The 24,917-nt window shown below is 45.2% G+C and overlaps 1 protein-coding gene across 11 annotated transcripts in view; it reads right to left on the reverse strand.

Annotated features, from left to right (window-relative positions):
- The window catches only part of ANKS1A (ankyrin repeat and sterile alpha motif domain containing 1A), an 836,994-nt gene that overhangs the window by 210,776 nt on the left and 601,301 nt on the right, over positions 1-24,917 (reverse strand). For all 11 annotated transcript variants that reach the window (XM_056557673.1, XM_056557674.1, XM_056557675.1 and 8 more), the window contains one exon: positions 18,724-18,861. In XM_056557673.1, the coding sequence (XP_056413648.1) occupies positions 18,724-18,861 (138 nt within the window). The remainder of the gene's footprint in view (positions 1-18,723; positions 18,862-24,917) is intronic.

The raw sequence follows: 24,917 nt of genomic DNA on the forward strand, positions 1-24,917 counted from the left end.
AGCAGAACCTGCAGTGTGCAGGGAGCCGTGACTGTCCGGCTACTGCTGCTCGCGCTCAGTTACACTAGCGTCTTGCCTCATATGTTGTTCCGGCACTCCCACACATCCTGTCTGACGTTGACACGGAGGCGAGTCCTGGGACTCCATTGTACACAGGGATTCCCTGCTGACATATGTCAGATGCCGTAATCAGCATGTGAGGCTGTATCTCAAAGAATCTACTTATGGTCACTGTTATAACTCTTTACAAACACTGCAGATGTTCATGCCTCAGTATACAGGTTATATTTAGAGGAGTTCTAAGCAGATCAAGTCCATCGGACATAATCCCTTCTCAGTTGGTCATCCTATCTCTGCACATAGTGGTGCCTTTCTACATGGGACTCCAGCTGTTTCTAGCACATGACAATATTTTGTGTGGGGGTCCATATGAGTGTCCCCAAGTCCCCAATAGATGTTCAAATGACAGCTGGGACCAATTAGTTAGTGTAAAAAGTCTTTAATAATGATATTATAATCTAGTTTTTATTTTAAATATATTGTTTAATTCAGGCCTGTATCACCTCTATATCAATATTGTTAAGTACGGACATGCTGTAATCAAATCTTGAGTCCTCTGTCAACTGAGAATCCAGGTAATCCTCTTAATCTCTAGGGGCACGTAGTTTTTACCTAATTGATTGACAGCATAGTTTTGTATTATACAGGCAAATACCTATCTTCCTACGGCGGAGTGGGGGGGCTTAGGTCAGGGGTCCAAGTCAGCCTAAAATCTAGGTGTAGGGGTATAGCAGGGCCCTAGGGGAGGAGCTCTATCATAACCCTATTATTCCCTATCCTCTGGCCCTGATCCTAGGCGGGGTGGCTGCCCTAAAAAGTGCGGTCCTGCTCTGGAAGCTCCTAGCTTATTCCCTAGTCCATCCTCCTGGGGACTCCCTCGCTACCTGACACACATCTCCATCCCCACTCCGCCCAGTCAACTCACTATAAGAAACATCCATAGTTAAGCTGTTCATTCAATCCCCTTGGTGCTGTGGTTCCCAGGTCATATATCCACCGATTTTCACATTGTTGTAATAGTTGATTAAGATCACCCCCTCTAGTGTGTTTCTGTAGCTCCTCAATTCCCACAAAGCGTATCGTTGATGCCTCTCTATTGTGGTAAGTATTTATGTGATTTGCTAGGGGTTTATCCCTTAAGTTTCGTATATCCCCTTTATGTTCAAGGATACGCTTGCGGAACTCTCTTATCGTTTTTCCCACATATAATAGTGGGCATGTACATAGGCCCACATAGATAATGAATTTCGTGGAACAGTTGATAAAGCTCTTTATCGGTTTGTTTGTATTCTGGATCTACTTGGTTTTACACATAAAGTTACAGGCTCGACAATGTCCACATGGGAAACATCCCTGTGGAAGAGGGTTACTATTCAGCCATGTTTTACCTCTGGGCTCAGTTGACAGATGGCTCCTGACCAGATAGTCTCTTACACTTTTTCCCTTCATAAAGGTTATTAGTGGTTTTTCCCCAATGGCATCTCTAAGGTCTGTATCCATATAGAGTATGTGCCAATATTTATTAATTATCATTTGTATCTGGTCACTTGCCTCATTATATCTTCCAATGATTCTTAGGGGAGCACTTTGTGCAATTTCTGGCTTGGATATAAGGAGTTCTTCCCTTGGGGTTTCTTAGGGCATGTTTGTAGACCTGATTAAGGACATATTCAGGGTACCCCCTTTCCCTAAAACGATGTCATAATTTTCTTCAGACACCAACCACTGCAGTTCGAAAGTTTTATTGGTCAGATTTCTGGCATTAGTCATCATGCAATTCAATGGTTTATGTTTTTTCTTCCTATGAAGCCTATCCCTATTAACTGTTCTAACCGCTCCCTCCGCTCCACACCTAGGTATATTAATAAGTCCCCCCTCTCTATCTACACTTTCTTTCCCTCTATGTTATAGGTTTTCTCCCCCCCCCCAATCCCTAGTTTAAACACTCCTCCACCCTTCTAGCCATCTTCTCCCCAAGCACAGCTGCACACTCCCTATTAAGGTGCAGCCTGTCCCTACGGTAGAGCCGGTAACCGACAGCGAAGTCGACCCAGTTCTGCATGAACCCAAACCCCTCCTTCCTACACCAGCTTCTGAGCCACTTGTTTACCTCCCTAATCTCCAGCTGCCTCTCTGGTGTGGCTCGTGGTACAGGTAATATTTCAGAAAATATTACCTTGGAGGTCCTTGCCTTAAGCTTGCGGCTTAAGTCCCTGAAATAATTTTTAAGGACACTCCACCTACCTCTTACTTTGTCATTGGTGCCAATATGTACCATGACTGCAGGATCCTCTCCAGCCCCACCCATCAACCTGTCAACCTGATCTGCAATGTGCCAAACTGGAGCACCAGGAACAACACACTGTTCGGCGATCCCGTTCTTTGTGACAGACCCCCTAATAATAGAGTCCCCCACTACCAGTACCTGTCTGGCCTGCCCTGCACTTCTCCTTCCCTCCTTACTGGAGCAGCCCCCCCCTGGCAGTCAGAGGCAGTATCTTACTGCAGTACTGCTAGCTCTAAAATGGCATCCCCCTCATCTGAAAAACCAGGCAAACGTGTTGGGGTGTGCCAGTTCAGGACTAGCCTCCCTGACACTTTCCCCTCTACCCCGTTTTCTAACTATCCTCCCTCACCTCTACCCCAGAGAGTACTTGCAGAGTGAGCAGGAGACTCCTCTCCAACTTGCCAATGCTTCTCAATGTTGCCAGTTGCTCCTCTAGATCCAGGATCTGGGCTTCCAAACGAACAACTAGCACACATCTTCTACAACAATATGCACCCTCAAACTGTTGTTCAAGGATTGCATACATTGAACAGTATGTACAGGACTGCATTTTCCAACAAGGAGGCCATCTAGTTATGGGGATTTCACAGATTTACATAAAAAAACAGACAGTAAATATTACAATTAAATTCTCAGTAGACCTTCTGAGTTTAAGTCTCTACAGTGTAAGCAAAGTAACACTCACAGCGATTTCAAACTCCTGCTTTCAAACTCTCAGATTTACAACTCTCTTACAGTTCCTCTCTTTGAAAGCAACTCTCAGTCAGAGCAAGCTCAGAATGAGTCCCAAACTTTACTTTATACACCTGTATCCAATCTACCCCTCCCCTAGAGGCAGAGTGGAAAAAAAGGTGAAAAGGCTGTTTAACCCCTTAAGGACCAAGGACCTACCGGTACGTCCTTGGTCCTGCTCTCCTGATATAACGCGGGGTTACACAGTAACCCCGCGTCATATCACGGCGGGCCCGGCGTCATAGTGAAGCCGTAACCCGCCTCTAATAGCGCGCAGCGCCGATCGCGGCGCCGCGCGCTATTAACCCTTTAGCCGCGCGCTCAGAGCTGAACCGAAACCGAAAGTGGCCGGCTAGCTCAGTCGGGCTGTTCGGGATAGCCGCGGCTAATCACGGCATCCCGAACAGCTGACAGGACAGCGGGAGGGCCCCTACCTGCCTCCTCGCTGTCCGATCGCCGAATGACTGCTCAGTGACTGAGATCCAGGCATGAGCAGTCATGCGGCAGAATCGTTGATCACTGGTTTCTTATGAGAAACCAGTGATCAATGATGAAGATCAGTGTGTGCAGTCTTATAGGTCCCTATGGGAGCTATAACACTGCAAAAAAAAAAGTGAAAAAAAAAAAGTGAATAAAGATCATTTAACTCCTCCCTTATTAAAAGTTTGAATCACTTCCCTTTTCCAATAAAAAAAAAACCAGTGTAAATAAAAATAAACATATATGGTATCACCGCGTGCGGAAATGTCTGAATTATAAAAATATATCATTAATTAAACCGCTCGGTCTATGGCGTGCGCGCAAAAAAATTCCAAAGTCGAAAATAGTGCATTTTTGGTCACTTTTTATATAATTTAAAAATGAATAAAAAGCGATCAATAAGTCCTATCAATGCAAAAATGGTACCGTTAAAAACTTCAGATCACGGCGCAAAAAATGAGCCCTCATACCGCCCCATACACGGAAAAATAAAAAAGTTATAGGGGTCAGAAGATGACAATTTTAAACGTATTAATTTTCCTGCATGTAGTTATGATTTTTTCCAGAAGTCCGACAAAATCAAACCTATATAAGTAGGGTATAATTTTAATCGTATGGACCTACAGAATAAAGATAAGGTGTCATTTTTACCGAAAAAAGTACTACGTAGAAACGGAAGCCCCCAAAAGTTACAAAACTGCGTTTTTTTTTCAATTTTGTCGCACAATGATTTTTTTTTCCGTTTCACCGTAGATTTTTGGGTAAAATGACTGAAGTCATTACAAAGTAGAATTGGTGGCGCAAAAAATAAGCCATCATATGGATTTTTAGGTGCAAAATTGAAAGAGTTATGATTTTTTAAAGGCAAGGAGCAAAAAACGAAAATGCAAAAACAGAAAAAACCCCGGTCCTTAAGGGGTTAAAATAGCAGTTATCCCTCTATGTACAAATTTAAGTACTCACACAAATCACTTCAGTTCACAAGTTTATAATATTCACTCCACACCGCATAGCAGATATCTCAGATTTACAACTCTCTTACAGTTCCTCTCTTTCAAAGCAACTCTCAGTCAGAGCAAACTCAGAATGAGTCCCAAACTACAATTTATGCACCTGTGTCCAATCTGCCCCTCCCCCTAGAGGCAGAGTGGAGAAAAAAAAAGTGACCTTTTATATAATACCTATGAGCAGTAACTAATGGATGCTTTTTCCCTCCACCAATATGGCCGCCACAAGTGCTTAGACACTGAGGCCCAGATTTATCAAACTGTGTGGGAGAAAAAAATGATTGATTTTCCCACAGCAACCAATCACAGCTTAGGTTTCACTTTACCAGAGCTCGTTAGATGTGCTGCGATTGGTTGCTGTGGGAAAAATCACTCATTTTTTCTCTCCCACAGTTTGATAAATCTGGGCCTGAGTGCGCATGCGCAAGTGGTGCGACCACATGGTGTGAGGGATTGAGCTTCCGATTGGTCGCTCTGCTTCTAGGACAACACTTCCTAGTACACGTGAAGACGCTGTAATGGCGGCGCGCATAGCTAGTGAGTGGAGCAGTTCTCCTTTTTAATTGTTTTTAATCAATATAGAACTATTTGCACATGGTATTGTTTGTATGGCCGTATGATATTTATTATGCACAGCGTATACATTCAGCAATCAGCACCTTATACGCGATAATATGAATTCACTGTAATATGCTGTAATATTGTTTGATTGATGAGTTAAAGTCTGCTCCATATAAATAATTGGCACTTTCAACTCTGTGTATGCTTGAAAAAGCCGGTGAGAAACTGTTGAAACGTTATATCTTTATGGGAAAATAAAATCACGTTTTGAATTTACCCTGGAGTGCTGCAGAACCTATTTGCTCGTTGAGCAGGTTGACGGTTTATAATAAATCCTGTGGACATGATCATGTTCCCCTGCGCCTGTGTACTTTATGACTGAGTGGCACTCTCGTCCATGTATTGGTAGCCCAGGTACCAGGGCGCCCCCCGACGTCAGTGCCCGGGACCCTTAGTGGCCCTGTGACATGCGACCGGGCGATCCCCTCCGGGTCCGCAAGGATCGGGCGGTGGACATTGGGACTCCCTGGTGGGTTAGAGAGATATATGTGCCTCGTATGATTGCTATGATCAGGATGAGTGGGGACAAAAGTACAGTTTCTTTACTATCGATACTGCGCTGACTAGCGCCTTGCCAACACTTTATACAGCATTGCCCTACATTAAGATGGCCACCGCTATGCGACTTGCAGCGGTGCGCATGCGCCTCCGGCCAACATACTGACACTACACCGATAGTCATATGCTCTGGTTCCATTTGAGTGATTGGTCCGTTCCTTTACAACTTTATTTATACACACACTGGCGTCTGTCGCCATGACACTGGCTGTATCGCTATACTGGCGTTCGCCGCCATTACACTTGTTACACATGGGACACGCTTCCTCGGTGAGTGACGCCACACACCTGCCCTGAATCCCTATGATATTTAAGTTGTTTGTTTACATACTTTACTGTTTTTATATTTTATACCATTCTCTGTTTTACCTATGTATAAGATCTGCATAGAAATTTTTTTAATATCACTCACTTGTATCTGGATGACTATTGTACATCCCCTAATATCTTTTTGATGCACTGTATGCACTGGCACTTTATGAATGTTTATATATCTATAATTGTTTGTAATTATGATTAATTTATTTCACCCTCTATATATACTGTGCTGTGATCACTGTTATTTAGCTTGAGAATGGTGTTGTGAGAACACCGAAACGTCGCTGCTGTTTGCTTTTGGAATAAAGCCACTTTTTTGATCTTTTCACTACTATTGAGTGCTGCGGTCATCCTTTATGTTTTATATATATATATATATATATATATATATATATATATACATACATACACATACATACATAGATACATATACACACACACAGAGTATATAAATATTTTCAGTTACATTTGTTATACTAACCTGAGAAAGAGGGAAAAATTCCTTCAAAACGCGTTGTCTATGTAACTAAAATACCTGTATAATAAAGGTAGCAGTTCTACATGGCCTCGTCCTGCCCTTGGCACTGCATATCTCAAACTCATGCCCTCCTGCTTTTGCCTAGATCGCAAGCCCTCCCTCCCTACTGTGCAGTGTGGGAGGCCGAGTTGGGTAGGCAGTTCTCTTCTGAACAGTAGGCTGGCTGCTTTTGCCTGACTCATAAGGCAGTTATTGCTACCAGGGCTCAAGAGACGAGCTTCCAAATACTCTCACGGTGGGATCGGATGCCATCGGTGCTTCATCGTTGGTACCCATCGGTGCCAGAATCTTGTTGGAGGTGTGAATCTGCCGAGGGCACGATGACGCATATCTGGTGGAATTGTTCAACTCTGTCCCCGTTTTGTCCTCTCCATCGTGCAGTCGGTGACGGAGTGCCTGCCCCCATGTGAACCTGGTGCTGTTCTATTGTTCATGATCCCTACGTCAATTTCCAAATTTAAACACTCCTTTGTGCGCCAACTTTTCCAAGCACCTAAAACCGTACCATAGGCGAGTGGGTTGCCGAGGTGGCCCAAACCAAGCGTATGGAGGAGCTTCTTGCTGTTGCTCTGTGCAACCTGGACCGCTTCACCTCCACTTGGCTGCCCTGGTCTGAACTCTGTTTTTCTGACCTGTACCACTCCATAACTTGATTTGGATGCGTTCAGCCTCTGTGGCCTTCATGCCTCTCCCCTTCCCCCATTCTTCTTCCCGTTAGATAGCGTGCTGCGCCTGGATGTGGTGGTCACTCCCCTCTTCCCTCCTTTGCTGTTCTTCTGGTCTCCTCCCCCCCCCCCCCCCTCCTCCTCTTTTTTTCTCTCTCCCCTTGATTTTTCCTTTTCATGTTTGTCATTGGAGTCCTTGTCCTGTGTTATTAGTCTGCGGTGTTGTCTAGCCTGTTTGCTCATATGTTGAGTTTTTTGTGTGGTAGTTCCCTATTGGTTATGGACCATTTTATTGGTATCTCTTGCTACATCTCCTTGGCCTTTTTTGTTCCCCCTCACCTTATGTTTTTTCCTGTTTCCACTGTTTTAGCATTGTGTATTTCGATTGAACCACCCAGGTCGTTTGAGATTTTTCCTTAAGGTTATTGCCATATATGCGCTGTTTATTCCTTATTATACTTGATAATATCTTTTGAATTTAAAGTATAAAAAAGTAACCAAAATGTCAGACGTACCGCTCAATAGTATATTTGAAAAAACATTACTTATCCCGCAAAAAATAAGCCCTCACACAGTTCCATTGGTAGAAAATAATAAAAAAGTTATAGCTCTCAGAATATGGTGACATTAAAAATTTTTTTAACAAGTAAATACATTTTTGCAATGTAAATGTGATAAACCATTAAAAAACTTAAATCAGTTATTACCATAATTGTACTGAACAGCAGACTAAAATGAACAAGTAATTTATACTGCATGACAGTAAAAAATAAAAAACAAAAGTAGAACAGATTTTTTTATTTGAACCACCTCATAAAATATGGAATAAAAAGTGATGAGTGTCAATGAAAACATCAATTTGTCCTGCAAAAACTATTTTGGCACCCAATGCCTCTGCATCTTGATAAGATGTTTACAAAATATGCTAAATAAAAGGAAGACCCAAAATCCACACATTGCTGTGTCATGTTTGAGGCCTGCGTGTGAATCATGTAGTGTGCAAGAGCCACATATAGGATAATTCTAAATATGTCATAATTAGAGGAATAAATATTGAGTTGCATTTCCCAGTTGGCACATGCTGTGTTAAACAAAAAATGGAGCAAAAAGGAAAAAAAAAAAAGTAATACATTTGAATTCTGCATCCACTTTGCTTTAATTTCTGTGAAACACCTAAAGGGTTTATACACTTCCTAAAAGTTATTTTGATTATGTTGAGGGGTGTAGTTTTTATAAATCCACTCAAATCCACTTCAGAACTGGTCACTAAAAAGATCTGATTTAGAAATGTTCTGAATAATTTGGAAAATTGCTGCCTAACCATGCTGGTGACACGTAAGAAAGCTAAACGCCACGGTTCTCTAGCTAAAATAGCTTAATTCCGCTCGCAACCTACAACCAACATGGCGCAGTGGAAGCCTGCGCTGAATCGCTCTTCTCTCAGCAAACACCACCTCCATCTGCGCATCGCGACTTGCCTAACACCCCACAGCACATCCTCATCAGACCCAGCTCTCCAAGCAGCGGATGCGAAGGCACAGCTCTCCACCTGCCAGCTCACAATCAACCGACAAAAGTGCCGCAAAGCACCTGTTCCTCCCAGGGAGGACGAACCAGCTCGCCTACGGGTTCCCCTTCCTCCAACTTGGTGACCAAGAGCCTATTTAAAGCTCCCATTGCAGCTGCAGAGGTAAGCCCACACACAGCACATCCTTTTGGCCGTGGGCATGAGAATGATCCATTAGCAGAATGCCAGTCACTGATCAATCCCTCCCAGATAGTGCCATGAGGCACAAGTTACTTCTATTGCGTACTACCTTTCTGCAAGAAATGCAAAAGATGGTGACAAGTTGATTAAAATGATTCTGGCAGATATTTGTTACCTACTCTTAAACTATACACCATGTTCCTGATGTCATGTTCCTGATCTTGCTATCTGCTCGGGACTAAGATGGAAACCCTGGAATGATGCCAAGATGAGATGTTGGAAGACAAAACATTTGAGGAAGATACAGATTGTATAGATGGGCAAAGATCTGCGAGAGGGCCGCATAAATTAACTTAGGCCAAGAAAGAAATAAAATACTAAATATGTTAATATATACAGAGATAAAGCTCAAATAACCAATAAAAATGTAACATGGTGATTTTGATGTCATAACTAAACAATGTACTTCCGTGTAATTAAAGAGAAACTCTTTGAGAACTCTCTGGGAAAATGTTCTGAGTTTCCTGCTGAGGAAAGAGTTTTAATGCCAACATTCTGTCTGGTGTGAATCCCTTGTGCCGGCCCTCAGCAATATGCAGCAGAGGTCACCCACATTTTAATGCATCACCTCAAGCCATCCTTGACACTATCCATGACTTGGGACAGGGTGGATCATATCGAAAGAAATTTTGGGGAGTTTGCTTCATCCCACAAAGATCTTATCGATTTACACTATGAAACAGAAGACGACATAGCGGCTTGGTAAGCTAAAGTGGGCGATTTTGAAGATCGGACCTGCCGCAACAACATCAAATTACGTAGGGTTCCTGAGACGGGGCTCCTGCAGATATTCTTGATTATGTTAAAGAGCTTCACTGCACAGCCCTGCTGGACTGCTCTCCTCAGGACTTTATCATTGACAGGGCACACCGGGTCCCCTGATTGAAAAACCCCGAGAAGACTCAATCCCAACTGATATACTAGCTTGAGTGCATTTTTTTCACATCAAAGAACGCCTAATGGAAACAGCTAGGCACAACAAGGGCCTGCGAGCCCCCTACCATAAAGTATCTGTTATCTTCTGATGCATTCCGAAAGAAACATTCTGCCTTCTCTAATTTTTTCCACTCTCATTACAGCTCAAATTCCAGAGGGGTCATGATCACAATTAAAAACACTATAGCCTTTACTCTTCGGGACTCCATTTTGGACCCCAATGGAAGGTATGTGATTCTCCGTTGCACCATCAATGCCACTCCTCTAACTGTGAAGTCCCTTTACGACCCAAACTCGGGACAAACTAGATTTTTAAGACCTTTATTTAAAATGTTGCAGGGTTCCCCGTGGGGCTCACTGGTGATCTGTGGAGATTTTAACTCTATCTCAGATCCTGACCTAGATTCTTCATCTTCTACCCGCTCCTCTTCCTCAGTGAATCTGATTTACATGACGATGATGAATACTCACGCATAGATTTATTTTTAATTGATAGATCCCTACTGACCGCTGCTAGCAGCACTACCATAGAGACATTTAAATGGTCTGACCATGCTGCTATTACGTTTCCTCCCCACCAGCTTACTCCTGGCGCAGCAACCCCTTCTTATGGTCACACCTCCAGTATGCGGCATACCTACTGCGTTATATTACTGATTATTTTGTAAATAATAGCGTCTCAGTTGCCGATCCCATCACGCTGTGAAATTGTCACAAGGCAGTGATATGGGGCTTTTGTAGTGCTGGGCGGTATGACCAAAAATGTGTATCACGGTATTTTTGTAAGTTATGGCGGTTCCACGGTATTTAACAGATCCCCCCCCACCCCAATCATGTGACCCGTTGGCGCTGCATCTCTAACCCCCCCTCATTCTGGGACAATGCAGTGTCTCGGAATCAGAGGCGGCTCTCTAATTAGGCGATTTAGGCAGCCGCCTAAGGCCTCGCGCTTAAAGGGGCCTCGCGGCCGTCTAGATCGTGTAGTTAGAGCAGTGATTTTGGCGATATTTTTTTCAAATGTCCCGCCCCGGCCTGCGCGCAGGGGGGAAGGGAAGCCTGTGTGCGCACTGCGCACACAGCATCCCCCTGCGTCCCTGCGCAAAAAGCGTCCCCCTGCGTCCATCCCCCTTGCGGCGCAGTGAGCCGAGTATGGTGCCCGACGGCGGTGCGAGCTGCATTTGCGCAGGACTGCCGTGGAACTGCAAGCTGCGCAGGTCGGTTTGCTTAAGGTACCGTACCCTTTCCACCCCTCTGTTACCCCTTCACAACCCTATCCAAACCGTCACCCAGGTCCACCCTCTGCCCCCCCCCCCGTCACACATGTCCACCCCCTGTCATCCATGTCTGCCTTGTCTACCTCCCTGTCCATCCCTGTCACCCATGTCCTACCCCCCTGTCACCCATGTCTACCCCCCCCCCCCCCCCCGGTCACCCATGGCCATTCATGTTGTGGTGTTGGGAAACCCCTTGGAGCCCTGCTGGCTCATCGAGGATCAGGGGCCCTTTAGGTGGTGTTACTCTGGCAGCTCTGGATGTAAATATAGCAATATACTCAATGATATAAGTATCCAGTCCAGTGTTTCCCAAACAGGGTGCCTCCAGCTGTTGCAAAACTACAACTCCCAGCATGCCCGGACAGCCTAAGTCTGTCCAGGCATGCTCGGAGTTGTAGTTTTGCCACAGCTGGAGGCACCCTGGTTGGGAAACACCGATCCAGTCCTTACTCATCCCACACCATGGCCAGTTAGGATGTCAGGTGTGTACACTGTCCGTAATAATGTTATAGCAACATGTCCACCCTCCTGTCACCCCTGTTCACCCTCCCGTCACCCATGTTCCCCCCTGTTCACCCCCCTGCTACCCCTGTTCACCCCCCTGCTACCCCTGTTCACCACCCCGTCACTCCTGTTCACCATCCCGTCACTCCTGTTCACCACCCCGTCACTCCTGTTCACCACCCCGTCACTCCTGTTCACCACCCCGTCACTCCTGTTCACCACCCCGTCACTCCTGTCCACCCCCCCGTCACTCCTGTCCAGCACTGTCCACTTCCATCACCCATGTTCCCCCTCCTGTCATCCCTGTCACCCATGTCCTCCCCCCGTCCCCCATGTCCTCCCCCCCCGTCCCCCATCCCCCATGTCCTCCCCCCGTCCCCCATGTCCTCCCCCCCCGTTCCCCATCCCCCATGTCCTCCCCCCCGTCCCCCATGTCCTCCCCCCCCGTTCCCCATCCCCCATGTCCTCCCCCCCGTCCCCCATGTCCTCCCCCCCGTCCCCCATGTCCTCCCCCCCGTCCCCCATGTCCTCCCCCCCGTCCCCCATGTCCACCCCCCGTCCCCCATGTGTACCCCCCTGTCCCCCATGTCCACCCCCCCATGCCCCATGTCCACCCCCCCATGCCCCATGTCCACCCCCCGTCACCTATGTCCACCCTCCTGTCATTCATGTCCGCCTTGTCCATCCCTGCCACCCATGTTTACCCCCGTCTACCCCCATAGTCTACCCTGTCACCCATGTCCACCCTCCTGTTCACCCATCTGTCCCTTTGTTACCCCAGTCCACCCCTCTCTGTCCCTCTTTTACCCCCTTGTCAACCTTGTCCACCCCTGTCTCCCATGTCCACCCCCCATCCAACCCTCTGTCACCCATGTTCAACCTCCATTGTCCACCCCCCTGACCACATCCTTGTCACCCATGTCCACCCCTATTCACCCCTCTGTTACCCCTGTCCAGCCCTCTGTTACCACCTCGTCACCCCTGTCCACCCCTCTGTCACCCCCTATGCCCCCATCACCCATGTTCACTCTTCTACACCCATCTGTCACCCTTGTACACCTCCCTACACCCCTCTGTACACACCTCTTCAGCCCTCTGTTACCCATGTACACTCCTCTACAGCCCTCTGTTACCAATGTACACTCCCCTACACCCCTCTGTCACCCATGTACACTCCCCTACACCCCTCTGTCACCCATGTACACTCCTCTACACCCCTCTGTCACCCATGTACACTCCTCTACACCCCTCTGTCACCCATGTACACTCCTCTACATCCCTCTGTCACCCATGTGCACTACTCTATACCCCTCTGTTACCCATGTACACTCCTCTACACCCCTGTCACCCATGTACACCCCTCTATCACCCATGTACACTCCTATACACCCCTCTGCCACCCATGTACACTCCTCTACACCCCTCTGCCACCCATGTACACCCCTCTGTACACTCATCTACACCCCTCTGTCACCCATGTACACTCCTCTACACCCCTTTCATCCATGTACACTCCTCTACACCCCTCTTTCATCCATGTACACTTCTCTACACCCCTGTCACCCATGTACACTCCTCTGCACCCTCTGTCACCCATGTACACTCCTCTACACCCCTCTTTCATCCATGTACACTCCTCTACACCCCTCTTTCATCCATGTACACTTCTCTACACCCCTCTTTCATCCATGTACACTCCTCTACACCCCTATGTACACCCCTCTGTCACCCATGTACACCCCTCTGTACACCCCTCTATCACCCATGTACACTCCTCTACACCCCTCTACACCCCTCTGTCACCCATGTACACTCCTCTACACCCCTCTTTCATCCACGTACACTCCTCTGCACCCTGTCACCCACGAACACTTCTCTACACCTTTTTCATCCATTTATACTCCTCTACACCCCTCTTTCATCCATGTACACTCCTCTACACCCCTATGTACACCCCTCTGTCACCCATGTACACTCTTCTACACCCCTCTGTCACCCATGTACACTCCTCTACACCCCTTTGTACACTCCTCTACAACATCCTTTCATCCATGTACACTCCTCTATACCCCTCTGTCCCCCATGTACACTCCTCTTCACTCCTCTTTCACCCATGTACACTCTTCTACACCCCTCTGTCACCCATGGAAAAAAAAGTGCGGAGCCTAATAGGTTTGTTTTGCAGGTTTAACGGTGAAGAATTGTGGGTGGAAGAAATCGTGATGATGGCCCGGACCAAATGGAGAAGAGAAGGCAACGACACAAATTAGAGAAGACGTCATTGGTGAATATAAATCAGCCTCGGTAGGGGAGCCCCGCGGGAAGAAAAAATTTTTTTATATGTTTTTATTTTTATTTTTTACTTTTATTCTTTTTCATCAGAGATATCTAAGTAGCCAGTTAAAGTGTGCAGAAATACTGAAAAATGCACAGGCAGATATGTTTTTGCCAGTCTCACGTATAAGTTTGACGAAATGCACTTGTGAAAATAAGTGTCCCTGAATGGCAGTTAGGAAATGTGGTCACCCTACCCCCGGTTTATCAGCCCAGCATTGCGGGGAACTAATCATGTTACCCGCGAGCGCTGCTCTCCTAGTCCTCCTGTGAGTTGCTGTACTACACATTCCTGTGCCTGGGCTGCGAAAATAAACAAAATAAACTTTAGCACCTTCCTACGTTCCCCCGCTGCTCTGGTAACGGCCTCATGCTGGGGATGGGAACGTCACAGAGCCGTCAGCCTATCACCGGCCGCAGCGATGTCCCGCCTCGGACGTTGATAGGCTGAGCGCACTGTCATGTAAGGAGCCGACTGGCACCCCCCAGTGTGAGGCAGTTACCGGATCAACAGGGGAACGTAGTAAGGTAAGTTAAAGATTATTTAGGTTTTTTTTTGCAGCCCGGGCACAGGAATGCGTAGTACAGTACAGAGTTCCAGCGCCGGTGGCCCACAACTCACAAGAGGACGAGGAGAGCAGTGCTCGTGGGTGACATATGATTAGTTCCCCAATGGGGGACAGCGCAGCGCTGGGCTAATAATTCATTGGGGGGGGGGGGGAGAAGGAGAACAGCGCCCACGGGTGACATGTGACAGCATGCTGCGGCTGATAATTCATTCATTCGGGGGGGGGGGGGGGTGAAGGGACCCAAATGGTATTGTGGTATGGGAAAGATTCATATCGTGCAGGAACAAAATTTTGGTGTTCAGTATGAACCGGTATACCGCCCAGCACTGGGCTTTTGCATAAAATATGGCTCTCTTTAAAAAAAAAAAATTAAAAAAAAAAGCGTGAAGAGAAGCTTAATGGTGTGCTTGAAAAACTACATCTTGCTGAGCAACCCTTCTTCAACTATGAGTAGGTGGCTGTCCATAGACGCGACCTCCGCTGCCTCTTATTGCATAATTATGAAAAATCTCACGGAAAGGTGCAAGCTACCTATTATTCACAAAATAATAAGGCAGGTAAGCTTCTCGCCAATAGACCCAAAAGAAGACAACTCAAGGCCCGCATTCTGCATTTGTTACACCCGCTCACGAATGCTAAGCTGTACATGCCTGCTGATTTAGCTAATGGCTTTCAAGCATTTTATGCAAACCTCTACAATCTACAAAACTCTGTTTCCTCCCCTCCTAATTTATCATCTCTCGCCACTGATTTCTTGTCACGACTCCACCTTCCCTCCTTAACTTCTGCACAGCTGTCCATGCTCAACGAGAGTATCGGTTCAGGGTAAGTTTGTAAGATCATTAATGCCCTACCCCCTGATAAAGCCCCTAGCCCAGATGGCTTTATCAACTCCTACTATAAAAAATTTCAGACCATCCTCTCTCCCCATCTGGCTGCCTTTTGTCAGAGGATGATGACCTCCGGGTCATTCCCACTGGAAAATCTCCAAGCCACCATTACAGCTCAACCGAAACCGAGCAAAGCGCCCGACCGCCCACAGAATTTTCGTCTGATTTCACTGTTGAATCAGAACATCAAAATATTTGCTAAAGTGCTGGCATCTCGGATCTCACTGATTCCACCTTCTCTTGTGAACTCTGACCAGTCTGGTTTTGTGGCGGGCCATTAGGCCTCCGACAATACGAGGCACCTGCTCAACATCCTGGCCCACCTAGAATGCTCCCGAACCCCAGCTTTGCTCTTGTCGCTGGACGCCGAGAAGGCGTTTGACCATCTTCTATGGTGGTATGCCTTCTCAGTTCTTGGATGCATGGGGTTTGCTGGACTGATACTCTCAGCACTTTCATCCCTCTACTCCTGCCAGTCTGCTAGGGTTCTTGCAAATGGATCTTTCTCTGACCCTTTTCTCATCACCAATGGCTCCCGCCAAGGCTGTCCCCTTTCACCGCTGATTTATATACTGTCCATGGAACCTCTGGCCCAGGCAATCAGATTACATCCCGACATCAAGGGAATTACCATAGGAGACAAGCAACACGTTATCTTGTTATACATGGATGATGTAATTCTGTCACTCATGAATCCTGCAATTTCTTTGCCAGTGGTCATGGACACTATCCTCTTTTAGTACCCTTTCCTATTACCATTTGAACGACACCAAAACTCAGGCTTGTCCATCAAATTAACCGCTTCCGTGATGAACTCCCAAAAAATTACCTACCCTTTTGACTGGTGTACCACCTCTATAAAATATTTAGGTAACCTCTTAAATTCACACAACACACTCTATGCCGCTAACTATTTGCCACTCATAGCTACAGTACCACAGGAGGCAGACAGACTGTCACAAGCGGAGATCTCTTTGGTGGGAAGAGTAGCTACATTTAAGATGTTTCTTCTTCTGTGCTTTATCTATCTATTCTGCACCATGCCTATCTCCCTCCCCACTTCTTTTTCCTCTACCACTCAAAAACTATTGTCTTCCGTTATCTGGGCAGGAAAACGCCCACGTTTGTCATCCGCACTGGTTGTCAGAACAAGACTCACAGGGGACTTGGGGCACCTGATTTGAAAAGTTATTACATAGCAACACTGGTATCAATGACACGGCATTGGTGGTGTAACAAAAATAATTTTCCATGGGTCGAGATTGAAAATCTGTCCGTTTCTCCTTATAAGATCAGAGATCTTTTATATCTGCCCTACTGGAACATCTCTCCCCTGACCTTTCACAATCCGTTAGTCAAGGCATCATTTCAAGCCTGGTCATTATATATTTCCCGCTCACAAACATACATGGCCGCCAAATAAGGAGACTTACTACTTACTCTTTTACAATCTTCAATGCCAAATCTAGATTTAAGCTCCTGGATAACCAGCGGATTAACACACATTCACCAGCTGCATGAGGGTACAGAGTTACTATCTTTCCAGACTCTGCAAATTTCACATAACCTTCCCAAACACGATTTGTATAAATATTTACAAATCAGAAACTTCGCATATCATCTATCACAAGCGTCTCCTAGGATGGACGGAGCAGCACTCTGTCAAGATGTTCTTACCTCCTAAAGGGCTAAAATTGCTATATAACAATTTTTCATTGGCCACCACATTTGTCAAATTATACGTGCTTGCCTTTGGGAAAAGGATAAAGGTTGCTCTTTCTCCTCCGAGGAATGGCAATGCGCTTTTAAATGCACGCACAGGGCATTCCAATGCTTTTCGCATATAGAGTCAGCATACAAAACAGTATTGAGATGGTATTACACTCCTGACCATCTATCCAAAATATATGCAGGAGTGTCACATCTTTGTTGGCGGGGTTGTGGGGCTAGGGGCACTCTTATTCACATTCGCTGGACATGCCCAACAATCAGACCCTTCTGGACATCCTGTAAGTTGCTTATCAGAGAAGTAGTTGGAAGTAGTTTTCCCTGGAATCCTCAGGCTGTATTACTGTTTCTTGACCTGATGAACTTAGCTTTAGCAACGCAAGAATTGTTTTGCATAATTTGCATACTGGCTAAGGTGCTTTTAGAGCGTAACTGAAAAACAACGACGATTCCAATGGGGGAAGAATCGATCAATAGCATTTATTTCACTTACTCTTATGAAAAAATAATATGCCTGGGCTCTGGGAGATTCCCCTCCTTTGCAAAAAGGTGGGGACGCTGGACTGCCTTGCTACATTTCAATGATATTTAATAGGCACACCTAACATTGGGTACAAGCGACCTTTGGTCTGCCACAGGTAGATTTTTGTTATTACTATCCTTGGTATAACCTATTCACCCTGATGCTAACTAATAACTCCTGTAATGCCTAAAAAAGGTTGAACGATTATTTTTTTCATAGCAGTGGAGTGGTCATGTGATTTTAATTTCTCAGTTTAATTAGCTTTTTCAGGACTTAGAATACAATTTAATCTAGAGAAGGTTTTACTTCATATCGCCTAGTCAGGTTTCTGGGTTTGTTTAATTGTTTTCCTGGATACTTGGTAGGCATATCCAACAACCTATTGTATATGTGAACTGCTTTACTTGTTTGTATCCACAGTTCTTTTCATGTATTGGAAAACTTTGAATAAAAACTATTTACAAAAAAAAAAAGTAATACAACATTTAACATATAATGTCAACATAAAGTGAACATATTAGAAATGTGAATTAATAACGAATTTATATGGCATGACTATCTTTCTTACAAGCAGGAATTTAGAAAAATGCTATATTTTCAAATTTTTCTGGAATTTTGAAGTTTTTCACACAAAAATGCAGAATGCATTGACCAAAATTTACCACTAACTAGTATATGTCCCGAAAAAAACTCTCTCAGAATTACTTAAAGTGTTCCAAAGGTATCACAACATAAAGTGGGACAGGTCAGATTTGAAAAATGGGCCTTGGTCCTTAAGGCCAATATTGGCCTGGTCCTGAAAGGGTTAACACTCACCCTTTATGACTTTCTGGGCTCTAAATATCACTGCAGTGCAGTTTTCATGTTTATGAGCTAAAAAATATACATTATATATCTATATCTAATAAAGAAAAATAGTAAAGGTTCTTACCACATCTGCAGTACCAAAAACATGGCAGTAATGATGGCTGGTCTGCAGATCCTTTGTGATGTAGGCAAAAGTACATAGGTCTTCAGGATCCTGAGCTGCACAAGATATGTTCCGGATCTCATGTTCAGCAATTACATTCTGAGTGGATTTAAAAAATTGCAAGAATTAACTCTGGAGCTGGTTACTGACTTCAGTGGAAACACAGTTAAAGGTGTACTCTGGTGGAAAACTATTATTTTTTTTTTTTATTAACTGGTGCCAAAAAGTTAAACAGATCTCGAAATTTCATCTATTTAAAAATCGTAAAGGGGTACTCCACTGGCCAGCGTTCGAAACATGTAGTTCCTAACGCTGTGTGCGTGCGCTGTGGGGGTAGGCTACACCTTCTCGAGATGTAAGGCCATGCTCCTCATGCAAGTCTATAGGGGGGTGGACTTGGTGCCTGTCACACCCTCTCCCATAGATTTGCATTGAAGAGGCATGGTGTGACGCCACAAGGGGGCGTGGCCGACCCCCGCAGCGCGCATACAGCATTAGGTACTAAATGTTCCGAAAGCTGGCAAGTGGAATACCCCTTTAATCCTTACAGTACTTATCAGCTGCTGTATGCTGCAAAGGAAGTTGTAGTTCCTTTCTGTCTGGCCACAGTGCCCTATGCTGACACCTCTTTCCATGTCCGGAACTATGACGAGCAGGAGAAAATCCCCATACCAAACCTCTCCTGCTCTGGACAGTTCCTGGCTTGGACAGAGGTGTCAGCAGAGAGCACTGTGGTCAGACTGAAAAGAACTATAGAACCTCCTTTGGAGCATAAAACAGCTGATACGTACTGGAAGGATAAAGATTTTTATAAAGAAGTCATTTAAAAATCTGTTTAACTTTCTGGCACCAGTTGATTAGAAAAAAATTGTTTTCTACTGGAGTACCCCTTCAATGGGCGCTGTCAGATACAAAAACTTTTTATATTTTGTACATCTGGGCAAAACATTAAAGGGGTACTCCGTGGAAAACATTTTTTTTTTTTTATCAACTGGTGCCAGAAAGTTAAACATATTTGTAAAGTACTTCTATTAAAAAAAATCTTTATCCTTCCAGAATTTTTTAGCAGCTGCATGCTACAGAGGAAATTCTTTGCTTTTTGATTTTCTTTTTTTCGTCTTGTCCATAGTGCTCTCTGCTCTGCTGCACTGTTCCCCCTTTCTCTCTGTATTACATGTGCAGAGTAGAGGAGATTGATGAGCAGTGATTGGCTGCCTCTATTATGCTGTGCTCCCGAGTGTGAGCACAGCATAGAAGAGAGAGGGCGGAAGTTTTCCACACCAGGGCTTCATATGATGTCACGCCTGCCGGGGATAAAGGTTTGGAGCTCACAGACAGTGAGCTGAAGACAGAAGAGTAAAAAAGGTTAATAAATGCCTACAAATAAAAAATGAAGGCAAGAGGGTGGTTAGCAGGGTGGGGGGAATGGGTAGAACCACTAAATGACAGGTACTCTTTAGAGTACCTCACGGACACAGCAACATCAGACAGGGAAAAATGCTTCTTTATTGCAACCATACATGATTGACTTATAAATGATGTTGTATCGCTGAGAAATGATTAGTGATTATTGCCAAATCATTTAATTATTGCCCACACATGCTGGTGATGTAAAGTTTAGTGCATGCACAGTTTACTACTGCCCTCACGGCTGTTCCACCACTGCTTCCTGATAACTTGGGCAGCACGCACCTCCTGCACACCTTCTCAGCCCAGTTCAGGGAGAACCATAGCTTAGAGGGAGCGTAGTCAGAGTAGATAGCATAATGGAGTCGGCGGGGAGGGAGGGGAGACAAGTGTAGTTAGCTGGCTTAATTTGTAGTGTAGTTAGCATAGCTTAATTCTACAGTAAAGGGACTACAGTGAATGGACTACAACTCCCAGGATGCCCAAACAGCTAAAGGCGGTCTAGGCTGGATGGGTGTTGCAGTTTTTCAACAGGAGACAAGAGTGGTTAGTGTAGCTTTACACAAGCATAGCATTTGTTAGCTTAGTTTTACAGGTGGATGGAGCGTAGTTTAGGAAGCGTAGCATAGGGTGTAGTGTAGTTAGTGTAGCTTAGTTTTACAGTGAAGGGACTACACCTCCCAGCATGCCCAGACTGCCAAAGACTGTCCAAGCAGGATAGGAGGTGTGGTTTTGTAACAGCAGCAGATGCAATTGTGCTCTGCTACATTTATGTGCCCTGAGCAGCACTAGTTAAATCATAGGGTATACAGCCATCTATATAGATGACTGTATACTGTGATCAGAAGGCCACTTACCCACATTCCGTTTCCACTCCATCACTAGAGGGGGAGCTACACAGGAAGATGATAGAGCTGGAACGGGGGTGGTAAGTTAGCCTCTCCACGGGGAAAAACCCAAAAATGTACTAACCCATTTGTTGTGTTTCTCTTCTCGTTTTCAGATACGTGAATGAGAAGGACTACATCGGATTGCCTCTGCTACAATAAAGCAGCAGGACATACTCACCTCTGCTACATTAATGTAGCAGAGCACAGTCATCTCTGCTACATTAACATAGCAGAGTGCAATTGCCTCTGCTACTGTTGCAAAAATACACCTCCCATCCTGCCGGGACAGCCTTTGGCAGTCTGGGAGTTGAAGTCTCTTCCCTGGAAAACTAAGCTACGCATCCTAAACTATGTTCCATCTGCCTGAAAAACTAAGCTAACAACGTTACACTTCTGTAAAGCTAGGCTAACTACACTTGTCTCCTGTTTAAAAACTGCATCTCTCATCCTGTCTGGACAGCCTTTGGTGTTCTAGCAGTTAATTACCGGTGATAGATCCACATGTAGGAGCACTACCATGTACAAGGAAATTGGGACATTAACGAGGCACTGAACCAAAGATTTCAGGCGTATAAAAGACAAAGTTTATTGGTGAATCAAATACAACAAATATAACACAACATTTGCCACCCAGCCTGGCTCTTTGCCAGGCATACATACAGTATAATTAAAAAGCGAGGTGAATATATACAACCTGCTGAGAAGGTCTCTTTTATGACTTTTGGTCTGATCCTGGTGCACATGACTGGCCAACCACCGGACGTCACTCATTTTATAGTTTAAAAAAATCTCCATTCTTTACTATGTTCCAATGAAATCACTGATCTAGGAGATAAATTTTTTACCTTTTTTATTGAAATTGTGTTTTAACTATGATTTAATATTCTGGTATCTAATTTTGGTTATGGTGCATCCAGTAACTCGTAAGAAATATCTGCAGGTTGTATATATTAACCTTCATTTTTAATTATATGTATGCCTTACAAAGAGCCCGGTCCAGGCTGGAAATGTTGTGTTATATGTGTTGCATTTGATTCACCAATAACCATTATCTTTTATACTCCTGAAGTCTTGGGTTCAGGATGTCCCAATTTCGTGGTACATCTTACTGTTCACTATAAAACTAAGCTAGCTACACTAACAACTACTCCCATTCTGCCTGCACATCCTATGCTACAAACTAAGCTAACTATGCTACACTTGTGTAAAACCATGCTAACGATGCTTGTCTCCCTCCCAGAAGGCTCCATTACGCTACCTACTCTAACTATGCTGCTCCTTGAACTCGGCCGAGAGGGTGTGTGGGAGGTGTGCAGCCCAGCCAATCAAGGAGCAGCTGCAAGTCCGTAGTAACCTCCACATGCACTAAACTTTAAATCCCGGCAGGTAGATCTAACTTTTTTCTGTACAAGTCTGCATAGAGACTTGTACAGAAAAAAGGCCTTATCTGCCAGCAGCTGGGGAGTGTGCGGCATTATGGTGCTTGCTTCCTCAGCTGATAACTAGCACTTGCAAGGGGTGTCAGAACTGAGACCAAATACAATTACACTTCTGACATGTGTAGGCAACATGTCAAAAAGGAGATTTTTTAATGCTTACCGTAAAATCTCTTTCTCGAAGGATCCATTGGGGGACACAGACCATGGGTGTATGCTGCTGTCTCTAGGAGGTATGACACTATGGCAACAAAAAGTCGGCTCCTCCCAGCAGGATATACCCGCCTCAGGCCCTGAGCTAATCAGTATTAGTACCAGAGCAATAGGAGAGGACCGACAGGTCAAGGAAAAAACACGAACTGTCCGAGAACCTGAAGAAAAAATATAACTGAACACACCCTCGGATAGAGAACCAAAGAAAAACCCAAAAGGGCAGGAGCTGTGTCCCCCATTGGATCCTTCGAGAAAGAGATTTTACGGTAAGCATTAAAAAATCTCCTTTTCTCTATCAGCTCCTGTCACAATCACACCCTATCGGTCCAGCTAAGACGCTAGAGAGAGTGTGATGATGGTGCAAGGGTTAAAGCCGCCAGACCTCTGGGTATCCACTACTAGTCCCAGCAAGTCACCAAATTAACCCTTAGATAAACGTGTTTCCACCAGAGCTGCCTTCAGAAAGGTGAGCTCATATATTTAGAGATCAAAGACCAGAGCTGATTAATTAAACATTTAATCTGATAAAAGGTATCACAGTGCTGACTATATAAAAATACAGAAACAAATGACATACAGTTACAAAAATATATAAGAGTTTTGCAAGACAAGTTCAGAAAACAAAAGATGAAGTTCTTACAGCATGATGATATAGCAGTCCATGAGTAAATGAGAGTGCTGTTCTTAGGATGGTCTTTACAGCTTGTTGCACAGCCTTGAACACCCTGAGACTAGCATTGTTAAATATTATATATCTGCCTTTTTGGAGGGAGACTCCATTCCCCGACCCCCCCCCCCCTCCCCTCTGATCGCACCAGGGGGTCTTCTCTCTTCCTGGCCCTCTTATCTGGTTGATTATATGATGGGACCAGAGTGTCCCTTACATCCTGCTGCTTCAAAAGAGCCTCTGACTTCAAAAGGAGATACAAACAAACAGCCAGACCCCCAATAACATGCAATACACAAAAGGACACGCCGTCCAAATGACCTCTCACCCATGTCCTGGACAATCCATCACACACAGTCATAACTTATAATACACATAAAGGATTTTAATAATCAGGCCTTGGGCCTGACACCTCCCCCTTAAGATGGGGACAGAGAGATCCTGCCGCTCCAGGCTGATAGATCTGTCTCCATTAACCATCTATTTCTCTTCTTGACACCACAGGCCCTGCATTCCTAGGCAAAGATGGCACTGAAGGGGCCTATTTCCTCATTTAGCTGCCTTTTCTTTGCAGCTAAGAGCTTTGGATAGATCTCTACATCCTGAAGGGATCCCTGGCTCTTAGCCTCCTCCACTAAGTCCAGTAGGGGATCACTACCCAGCTCTTCCTCTGGTGCACTACATACACTGAGTACCACCTCCTCAGGGTCATAGTATGCCATATTAATGTGGTACTGTCTCTGCCTCTGACCTTTCTCATCAAGGGCAACTACATATGTGGTGGGTTCTAGGCGCTGCAAAATGGGGAAGGGACCCTCCCAGGCAGCCTGCAACTTATTCTGCCTGATGGGGTTCAGAACCATTACCTTCTGTCCCACTTCATAGACCCGGTCCCTTGCATTGTGATCATACCAGTACTTCTGCCTGGACTGTGCTGCTATGAGGTTGTCCTGTACCAGCCCAGTCAATGCTTGCATCCTGTCCCTGAATCTCAGAACATACTCCACCACAGAAGTCTCAGGGGCAGATAGCCCCCTTTCCCATTCTTCCCTAACTAAATCTTGGGGTCCCCGCACTTTTTGACCATTTAAGAACTCAAAGGGCAAGAAACCTGTAGGCTCTTCGGGTACCTCCCTGTAAGCAAATAACAGATGGGGTAAATATTTTTCCCAGTCTCTGCCCTCTGATTCTACAAATGTTTTTAGCATTTGTTTCAAGGTGCCATTGTTACCTTGTTACCAATGTAGAGGGTTGTGATCAGTTATGACAGTAAAATCCCTGCCATACAGGTATGGCTGTAATTTTTGCAAAGCCCAGACCACAGCTAGACATTCCTTCTCTATGACCGCATAGGCCACTCCCATATGTCCTGCCAGGGGGGTCTCATGGGCCAACCTCAGCAGCTCTTTCCTGTACTGCCTAGGAAATACTAACTGCCTTTCTCTCTCCTGGGCCCCTAGCATGCCTTTGGAAAGGGACTCCCAGTACAAGATATCATTTTCCCAATATACCCGATGCCCCTCTGTGTCAACATCTGTATGC

This window comes from Hyla sarda, chromosome 2 (assembly GCF_029499605.1).
Source record: "Hyla sarda isolate aHylSar1 chromosome 2, aHylSar1.hap1, whole genome shotgun sequence".
Classification (NCBI taxonomy): Eukaryota; Metazoa; Chordata; class Amphibia; order Anura; family Hylidae; genus Hyla; species Hyla sarda.